The sequence below is a fragment of the Harpia harpyja genome, chromosome 10, assembly GCF_026419915.1.
Source record: "Harpia harpyja isolate bHarHar1 chromosome 10, bHarHar1 primary haplotype, whole genome shotgun sequence".
Classification (NCBI taxonomy): Eukaryota; Metazoa; Chordata; class Aves; order Accipitriformes; family Accipitridae; genus Harpia; species Harpia harpyja.
The window spans coordinates 38,869,569-38,879,952 of NC_068949.1; the positions used below are offsets into that span (position 1 = coordinate 38,869,569).

At 40.9% G+C, this 10,384-nt stretch overlaps 1 protein-coding gene across 1 annotated transcript; it reads left to right on the plus strand.

Annotated features, from left to right (window-relative positions):
- Positions 1 to 3,436: 3,436 nt before the first annotated feature.
- Positions 3,437 to 10,163, plus strand: KCNK18 (potassium two pore domain channel subfamily K member 18). The gene is made up of 3 exons (XM_052798471.1): positions 3,437 to 3,653; positions 4,542 to 4,688; positions 7,893 to 10,163. Exons 1-3 carry the CDS (start codon positions 3,437 to 3,439, stop codon positions 8,702 to 8,704), a joined length of 1,176 nt encoding a protein of 391 aa, XP_052654431.1. The 3' UTR covers positions 8,705 to 10,163.
- Positions 10,164 to 10,384: the final 221 nt, after the last annotated feature.

Consider the following 10,384-nt stretch of genomic DNA (forward strand, 5'->3'; position numbering starts at 1 on the left):
TGCCATTTTTTTTGTAAGGCATTTGCCCTCCTTCAAGTCACTTTGGTTTTGTTCAAAAAAGCAGAAGGCGTTACGCTATTGAATATTTGTCAGCGCAGTATGCTGAATCCAACGGTGTTTCACAGAAGAGAGGTAAACACAGCAGGTCTTTGACAACATGTAGATGGCTTGATGCAGGAAGAGTTTTACTGATTATTGAAAAACATCTCACTGCCCAAACAATGACCTTCTTGGTTTAACCTTTGTAATCCAGGAACATCAGATAAAGCAGGAATTCTAACACACGTATATTTGTACTGGAATAATTAAACTTTGCAGCTGTGGTCACAAACTTTCCTTTCAAGCAGCACCTTCAGAGCACTCACATTTGTCTTAATCAAAGAAATGGAAGTTAGGAAAAGTGCAGGTTTGCTGTCCATTATCGTGAATAGGAAATGCGTATTGCAAAAATCTCTCTCAATACAAGTACCAGTAACTCAATTTGGAATAACTTGTGGTTAGTGGAATTTGCTTTTAAGCAACTGAGTTCAAATATGTAATACAGCAATAGTGGGAAATGGTTTAGATTAAGCAAATAATGTAAAAATAATTTCTGGATATATTTTTATTAAATTTTCTCATTGTCACAAGCTCAGAGCCTGATGTTGCAAATGGCTGAGAAGCTCCTGGGAATTGCTAAATACTTTGCAGTCCTACCACGTATAGGAGGAACCTGAGAAGATTTTAAAGCACTTTGGAGGAAAGAGGTTTATATCTGAGATGCAGATGAAAAAATCCATAGGACAGATTGTGTCAGAATTACCATACTGGGCAGTGAAAACCTTTTTTAGAAGAACATAAAAGTGAGTATACTGCCTCAGACACAGGGCCCATTTGGCCCAGTGCCTGGATTCACTGTTCCAGCTGCAAACTATTTTCACTTCAGAGGGTTATTGAACCCTCTGTGATTTGTAGTCAGTATTAATGACTGTTCTTCTAAATATCTCCGTCCTCTTCTTTAATGTATGCAAACGCAACATCCTCTGGTGAAGAGTTTTCCAGCTATGTGAGAAACCATCCTGTTTTATTTGTTTTGAAGCAGGTTTCTACTTGCTTCATTTGATGGTCCCCAATTCTGGTCCCAGAAGAGGCTACAAACGGTTGATCCCTCATCTGCTGTCTCCAGACCACCCATGAATTTGAAGACTGCTGTTATATACTCCCTCAGTTACTGGTTTTTTCTCCCTGGCCAAAGGCACTACTCAGTCATTCCTTGTCTGAAAGTTGTCCGTACCTTCAGTCATCCTTGTTGCTGTTTGAAATTTTCCCAGTTTTAATATGTGCTGTCTGAGAGCAGGGTACCAGAACCACATTGACTCTTCCAGGTATGTGCAAACCATGCATTTGTACAGTAGTATATAGGTGTCCAATGTTTTAGTCTCTGTTTTTAACTCATCATTCCAAACATATACTTCACCTCTTCACCACGATTAGTTGTTGGGCTGATGTGTTTGTGGTACTGTTCTGTTGTACCCCCAGACCTTGCTGCTGAGTGGTGACATTCAGCCCAGAGCCCACCACTTTGTATGTGAAGTTAAGATTGTTTATCCCATTTTACACATATCTACATTGCTTTTATCTGCCATTTCTTTCCTAGGCATCCTCAGGTTCTCTGACAATTCCAATCTGCCTTCGGTCTCACTGCTCTGAACAACTTCATGCCATCAGCAAACATTGCCATCTCCCTGTTTACCCTCTTTCCAGGTCATTTATGAATGTGTGGAACAGCAGAGCTCCAGCACAGACCCATGCATAACTCCACCAGTGACCTCCCTCTGCTTTTTATTCCTGCCCTCTGTTCTTCTCCATTAACCATTGATTTCTTCTTGTGAAGACTTTCTCTCTTATGCCATAGCTGTTTAATTCCCTTAAAAACATTTGGAGAGGGACTTCATCATGACTTCTTTAGCAATCCAAGTAAACTCTATCAATTTCTATAACACTGGTACCCACTCTCTACAAAACTCCCCAAGAGAAGCCAGCGTTGTGCCTCCAGCATGGAGCATCCCACTGCCTACAGCCACTTCGCTTTTCCAGCTGCCCCTTTGACTTCTCTGTGTCCTTTGCTCCTCTGGTAAGGACACCAAACCTAAGTACATTATCTCTAAGTACAACCTCTAGGAGAGTTCTGTTGCTTTTGATTAATTATGAACATTAGCAGTTTTCTACCCTGTGTTCCAGGTCAACGGGGAAAAAAAAAAAGAGATTGACTGCAATAAGAGGATTTACAAATGTGTTGTCAAAAAGCAAGACTGAGTCAACGAGGCAGATTACCAGAAAAGTAGCAAGCACACAGGCTTATTTTTGTCTTAGCCCTGAAAGCCTCTTTTCTATACTGGAGTCTTCCATATTGATGAGCATATAATATCTTGTGATGCAATTTGCTGAGTTTGACCTAAAAGAAATCACTGTAAACATGTAGGATTTCTTTGCAGTATGGACATGTTGCTTGTATACAGCTCAGTAGGTCTTGGCTGCACAAGGCTGTTTCAATTTTTAATGAAAGACTCCTAGAGATGAAATATTTAACACCTCTTTCTGTAAAGTCCAACTCCCCTTACTACCACTACTAACATTGTAAAGAGCAGCGATACTGCTCATTGGTCTAAGTTTTAGAGTGATGGATGAAAAGAAAGGTTTTATTTTTAAAGTTGGATATAGTTTGCAAAGATCACTGACCTTGAACTGAATCCTGCAGTTTGTACTTACTAAGGTCACTGGGAATTTCAATTAATAGGAAGATTTTAATCAAGTGAGAACTGGGCAAAACCTTATTGACTTTTTTGAGAAAAATCCTTTGAAATTCAAAAGAGCCCCCCTACAAAGATTACATGGTATATATAGAGAGATTCTTTAAGCCATCTGAAAGAGAAATTAATTGTTCTACAGTCTGCCCAGAGGCGACAATAATTAATGCCAACCCCTTCTTTTGATTAATTTTAAATTTCCCTGTTCATTTCTGGAAGAAATCTTTAAAGAAATCCATCCCTTACAGTGTGCATTTTCCCTCCTGGGAGTTGGAAATGTTTCTATGATATCAATGGGAAACCGTAGTTCAGAACAAGAAACTTTAAACGTGAGTTGGTGCCAATGGAAACCCACAGAATCTGTGTGCATTACAGCACTAGCTGATCAATAGTAATTCAGGGATGGAGTGGCATATCATCAACTGAGAAATATTTCAAGGCTTGATTAGTTGTGCTCCTTTTCCATTGGGACTATAGTGCAATCTTCACTTATAAAGACATGTGATCTGAAAGCCTGAGGCAGAACAATCCTTGTTGTTGCAGGAGAAGCTTTTCTAGGATGCAAAAGCTTTTACATCCTCATCCTTGTTTCTAGAAGCTGTGTCTTCTCCACAACATTTAAAAAAAAAAAAAAAAAGAGCAAGCTTAGGATGGCATCAACATCACAGCCTCTGCGAGGTAAAAGGGCATGTAAAAAAATATTTTGGGCAGTGTTTCCTCATGCCTGCTTCATTCTCTCTCTTGTGATCTACGCTTTTCTTGGGGCTCTCATGTTTTCCCACATTGAAGGTAACCGGAAGGTCAATTTAAGTGAAGAATATAGAAAATTTCTGCAGAATCTGTGGTACATCTCCAGAAATTTATCAGGTATGTACTGGAATTTCAAAATTTCTTAACTGTACAGGGAGTTACTCATTCTCTTGCTTTTTGAATGAGATTTTTGGCTTTTGAAGACTTTCTTCAAAGCACTAACAGCTGAACCTGCAAACAGGATTTTCCCTCTGCTTACCTAATGACTGCTGTTGTTTGCTTGTCTTCCTTAGCTGTGATTTTGACTGCAAGCTTCCCTGGTCCCCGTGCTCCTGCCTGAAAAGACTTTTCCTGAGGTGCCTGTGTTCTCCCTTTTGTCCAACTTACCTGAGGTCCTTAAAGAACAGCTGAAATTCCCATGGTATTTCCCTCTGATTGCTGGGAACCGAATCTACTGTTCCAGAAAGTCTCTTCCAGCTCCCTCTTCCCAGCTCTGAGCATTCCTGCCAGCCCTCTGGCACTGGGATGCTCGGATGGAGGCAGATGCAGGGCTGTGCCCCGGACCCAGTGGTGCTGATAGAGGAGTTAGAGGGGAGGAGAAGGGGTAGAAATCCTCCTGGATCTGTGTCGGGGCTCAGACACGGGCTTGGACTTTCACCCAGGTAGCTGTGCATCAGCTGTGTGTGTGATCTGTTTGGGGCAAGCATCCCAGTAGATGCCCTGCTTCTTTATGCTTATTTTTTCGTGTCATATTTTGAGTTTGTTAGAGCATAGCTTGTTTATTTGTCGCTTGTTTCTTTACTCAACAAAGCCACTGGACCCACCTGATTTTTTTGGGGGGGGGGGTGGGGGGGAGGAAGGGGAGGGTGAGGTGAATATTTTCATCTTTTAAAAGAGTACGAGCAAATCCTCAGCTGGAGTAAACTTCACTGGAATAACAGGCTGCCTGCTCCCTGAGTGATGGTCTGCAAACACTCACCGTATCTCCTGTTGTTACTGAAACAGATAACATGACAGAAAATGAGGAGATATTTAAGGAAAAAATCCATGCACTGCTCAACACAGCTGAACGAGACTGGTTTGTCAATCCAAAAGATATATGGACTTTCTTTGGGTCTCTCTTTTTCTGCTGCACAGTATTCACAACTGTGGGTAAGTTCAGAGGTAAAGTAACCCCCTGCAGAACCAATTGTTATTGCTGCTTTCTCTAATGCATTTCTTCCAGGGAATTTAAAAAAAACCAATAGACCAACCCAAAACCCAAATCCCCTTGAATTTTTCTCCTGAGTATTGACGATGAGTCTGCAAGGGGTTCTGCAAACACATGTAGCTGAGTCACAGAAGCAAGCCAGAATTTAGTAACTAGTGATGGTACAGGCTGATTAGCTGCATCATTACATACATACTATAACATGTACTCATATATGACATACACAAAACTGTTAAGGTGAAAAGAAAGCTCCATTTTTCAGTCAAACCTGATCCTTCCCACTATTGTGTGTTATGTTGGGTAACGTTTTCTTCACTGGAAGAGGTAATTCATTATGCATACACCATTTTTCAATTGCTTCCCTGTTATTTATGTCTAACCGAGATTTGTAAATCTATGGCTCTATAATTAACCGTGCTGTTGCTGTTCACACTTCTCTGGGTTAACAGCACATGGCAATGTTTAAGTCATACCTCTGAAATCTTTCATTCTGACTTCATATTTCAAAGGAGGACCTAGATCAAATAGGAACCTCTGTTCTGGTTTTGGCTCCCTCTGCATTGCTAAATAAAACTCTTCATGCTCATTCCCAAAGCTGCTTGTATTCCTTTGCTAATCTTTCTCAAATGCTGGCAAGTACAGACACTGACTATCTAAATTTGTCAGAATCAAAGCTGGATGGGAAATAGTCCCACAGCATTGTATCAAATTGCAAAGACATTTCTCCACTGCATTAGGATATACTCAAGATCCCAGCAAGGGTATGTACCTTAATGCAAAAGAAAATCTGAACCTTAAGAAAGAGCTTATCCTATACAAGGAATAGCGTGAGAGTTAATGTACTCACTTGGAGCACATAGGAGACCCTTGCATGCTGCCTAAGTCACAGCAGAGGCTTGAACCTCAGACTCTGATGTCTTAGGTGACAGCTCCAACTCAGCTTCTTGCAGCCCCTGAGTTCGAAGACAAGTCATCTAGGTCGTCAGAGACACATACTGGAGATGCAGACCTGAATTCTCATCCCAGTGAATATTTCCTGGTACAAAACCATCAGCTGGGAATGTTTGAAAGAGGACATTTTATCAGAAAGCTTTGACTTCAGCAAACTGATGAGAAACCATATTGTTGAAAACTTCTTGCCTGGGTATACTTACCCATCTCCATTAACACGGGACTTTACAAATGTCCCCATACACACTGACCCAACATATTTATTTCTAAACTGCCATTATTTTTGCCCTTCATAGCACTGAGAATTAGCACAGCTTCCCCAGGTTTTGAGCAAGTTTTGGGATCAGTAGGAAGCCTGGAATATTTGTTGCTAATAGGTGGCTATTTCCATTGTGGTGGGTTTGTTATTTGCAGTATTAGGAACTGATAAGTCACTTCAGGTTAGAGTCAGCTTAGCTATCTTTAATTATCTAGGAGAAGCGAGGCATCTAGTCTGAAGGTTGGTGGTCTGAACTGCTATCTCTTCACTGCCCATGGAGGTTGCCTAGTGGCTCAGCTAGGCTAGATTTCTGGATAGCTAAATTTAAGCTCAAAATAAGTTTTAACCCTTGAAACTGCACTAGGTACTTTTAATGCATGGAAATTGAGAAAAAAAGAAAGGAAAATCACTTTGTACAATAACTGCAATAATTAATCTTCCCCAGTTGCTTCGGCAGTAAGGATTAAAATTCCCAGTTAGCCAGTGGGGAACAGAGTGACAGAGAATAAATAGTTTTTCAGTGCCTCGCAGCAAAGGAGGGATCAAGGTTGGATTCAGACCAAAGGCCATGGCAGCCATTAGTGAAAACAAACATGAATGGACGAAGAAAATGAAGGAAACCGTAGCTCAGCATATGAGCTAACAATCTTACAGGCCAAGTACCTGGCCTGGGAGATCATCTAGAAAAGAACAATGTTTGTGAAGGGAGAGAAGAAATGCTTTATGTCTTTTTGGAGGATGAGAAGATAAATGGTTGTTAAAATTTAATACAATTAATATAATGCTGATGTTTTCTCCCACTGTAATGGAAAAGCACTAACTTACAATTTAAGTTTCATGTCCAATATGTTAGAGGAAGGAAATACAAATACTAAAATTGAATTTAGGAGAAGGGTATATCTTCTGCTACCATTTTATGTATAATAAAGGCCATGCGTCTGGTAGTACTTCCCTATTTGTTGTAATTTATATTTGTAAGCTTTAGCACTCTAGAATGAACATGCATTTCCTCATGTGATAAACATATGCTTCCTCACTTGATCCTTTGTTTTTCTGAGCACATTTAAGAGACTCTGAAACCTATGAAGTCAGTACAAACACAATGTCAATACAATATATGCCATTAGAGCTAGAGCTGATGAACTAGGGACAATATCAAAGTCTGTTATTAGCTTACCATTCGTCACAAGTAGTTTTGGCAAAGAAATTAAGTTTGAGATATGGATCTCATTGTCCCAATCTGATCCATAGTGCTGTCCCAGGTTCAAAATTCAGACAATCATCCAGATCTGAATCTTCCCAGAGCTCCGGGAGTTTCATGCCCAGAAATCATGCAGTCATGCTGTAAGGTCCTGGGGGCTGGCCAGGAGATGATTCCCCAGCTCCTCACGCACAGTCCATTACCTTCCCCCAGTATCAGCGGTTGTCTCTTTGAGCTCAGCCCTCAGCTCGACTTCCCTGCGGAGGGACCCATGGACATGAGACCTCTCTTGCTGTCTTGCCTTTTGGATCCTTCTTAACCCCAATTCCCAGGTCAGGAAATCTTCCTGATAACAGTCTCCAGCAGGACACAGGCTGCACCCCGACCGGTCTTGGGCTGGCCCCAAACCTTTTGTTTCTCCTCCCTATATGGCCTCTTGTCAGGCAGTTAAGTCAAACAGCTGATCAGGTAGGAAGAGTTAATTCGACAGAACTGGCAAACTCTAAACCTCCAAGTGCTTGAAGAGGTAGGATGCCTGCATTAGTAACTAGCATTTGAGACTCAGAAATTTTAATAGCTTCAAAGCAAAGCCAAAAAGAACAGTATGCTCTGGACTAAAAATTGACCTTTAAAATTGACAGCAATGAAAAGCTCAGAGGATGTGAATACCTAATAAATCACAATGTTCTCTCTCTCTCCCTTTCCCTTCTCTTCCTCTTTTTGTTTTTGTTCAAGGTTATGGTAATACCTATCCTGTGACACGGACTGGAAAATATCTCTGTATGTTGTATGCTTTATTTGGCATCCCTCTGATGTTCTTGGTCCTGACAGACATGGGAGACATCCTTGCGACTGTCTTATCCAAGTCTTACAATGAATTCAGAAAACTACAGTCAAAAATTCTAGCTTCTAAACTCTGTTCTGGATCCACATGTAACAAAGGGGATGAACTGAAATCAAGAACACAGTCTAAAGTAGTCATCAATGAGTCCTTGACTATTATGGAAGTGCTGAAAAGTCACCCAGGTGTTAAAAGGAAGCCAACCAAATATCGCAATGCTGAAATTTTTGAAATGTTAATTGCCAGAGAAAATGAACACACAAAACCAGCAAGAAATAAAAGCATTGAGAGATGGAGTTCATGTCCCGAACTAGCCAGGGGAAAGACAATGTCCAGAGTAATTGAGAATTTTGACAGAATAGGGAAACAGTTAGAAAAATTAGATGTGCCCATTGTATTAATGGTGCTAGTTATCTTTGTGTACATCTCCTGTGCAGCTGCTATTCTTCCAAACTGGGAAACCAGGTTAGATTTTCAGGAAGCCTTTTATTTCTGCTTTATCACCTTGACAACTATTGGATTTGGCGATACACAACTGGAACATCCCAAGTTTTTCTTGTTTTTTTCCCTGTATATTATTATTGGCATGGAAATTGTCTTCATTGCTTTTAAGCTGGGCCAAGACCGCTTAATTGGTTTGTATAAAAAGGTGATTTCATTTTGTGGGGAGAAAAAGATGCCGTCAGAGAAAGTATATCCAAAATAAGAGCAGTCATTTCTCCTTCACTTGTAAGCATTGGCAACTGCAATGAGATGAAACGGTTCCTGTGCATTTCTGCCTTGGGCTGACAGGAGGCATATTTTGTTCTGATTTCCTCTGAGAATCTACTGTAAAATCGCTGAATACCTCAGGAGACATTTGATGAAGGCATCTCCAGGGAGTACTTTCCAACAGGGTCTCATCTTCCCAAAGATGACGCATGATGAAAAAGCAGAAGACTCTCCTTGCTAGTGCTCCCTAGCATCTTCTGCAAAGCTCTGACTTTCAGCAGCCTTTCTGTCCTCTCTCTCACAGCAAGCCAGTTTAGGATTTATTTTTTCAGCACTTGCCCAAGCAAGGCCCAGATCACTGTCTCGTCCTGCCACCTTGTCTGCAGCCAGGGACAGCTTGGTTGTGGCTGTAGGTACTGAACTGTGACAGCATGCTACTGCAATATGATTCATCATCAGAGAGAGTTGGGGAAAAGAAGTATGAACCCAGCTGCTCTTCCATCATGACTGCAGGTATTGCAAAATTGCACCTTTGTGTAGGCCAGGGGAATTTTAAAATGAAAGGAAGGACACCAAATTTTCACCTCTTTCTCTGTCCCCTGTCCAGAAATCAGTCAGAAAATTGTTCATCTGTTCAGGGCTGAACCCCCTCCTTTTCCCTCACGATTTATCGTATCTCTACTCAGCCCAGAGTCGCCACGTGTCTCATGGTGTCCAGCTATACAAGTGCTTATGACAAGTTCTGCTCCTCAGCTGGCCACCTGGGGGAAGGCACGCAGCAAACCTGAAGGTGACTACAGCCGTGGAACAAAGCTCCATCTCTTTGCTGTTAAAAGAGCATGAGGGTCTGGGGACACCGGTCCCAGAAGTCCTCACTCTTACTTCAGGTTTTACTCTGTACAGACTGCTTGACTTCTGGGAGTTCCTTGACCCACTCATAGAAAGGAAAGCCTACCTGTTTCACTGGGATGTGGTGAGGATCCTGCAGTTATATACTTGTGGAGCGCATTAATGTGTGAATAATGCTGTTTCTTCAAGACTTTGCTTATATTATTAATAATCTGAATTGAGCTAACAATGATAGATAATTTTTTCTTTAAAAAAACCCCAACCCACACTCTATAAAAGAAACCACTGACTTTAATTAACCGCCTCTTAACCTGTAAGTTATATGCATGCCCACTGAATGTGAACAACATCCTTAGATAGCAAAGCATGCTTGATTGTGACAGAATGTACATTATTCTCCATGGTAAATTTGCCATTTGAAGCTGAGATTTTCAGAATATTTACATGGCGTCTTATCTCTGTTACACTCCATGTACATGGTAATTTGTATTCAGTCCTTATTAATAATTAGTTGTGCTTAAATACTGATGATATGTAAAATATATAATGAGTGATAGTATCTGGAAAAAAGTGCTTTATAAGAATAACAATAAAGAATACAACAGCCGGAAGGAACTCTGGTTAACTTTTTCATGTTTGCCGCAACTTTGGCTTCACATACGAAGTCCCTCCATTCAGACTACTCTCATATTACTTTATTTTATGTCTTTGGATTAAAATCAGTGTAGAACTTTGGATCTGTGCCAAAGGTCTCAGAAATCAATGAAAAGACTCAGATGATTTAATGGGCTTTGGATCAGAGAACTGCACTTCCTGCTCCTCAGGG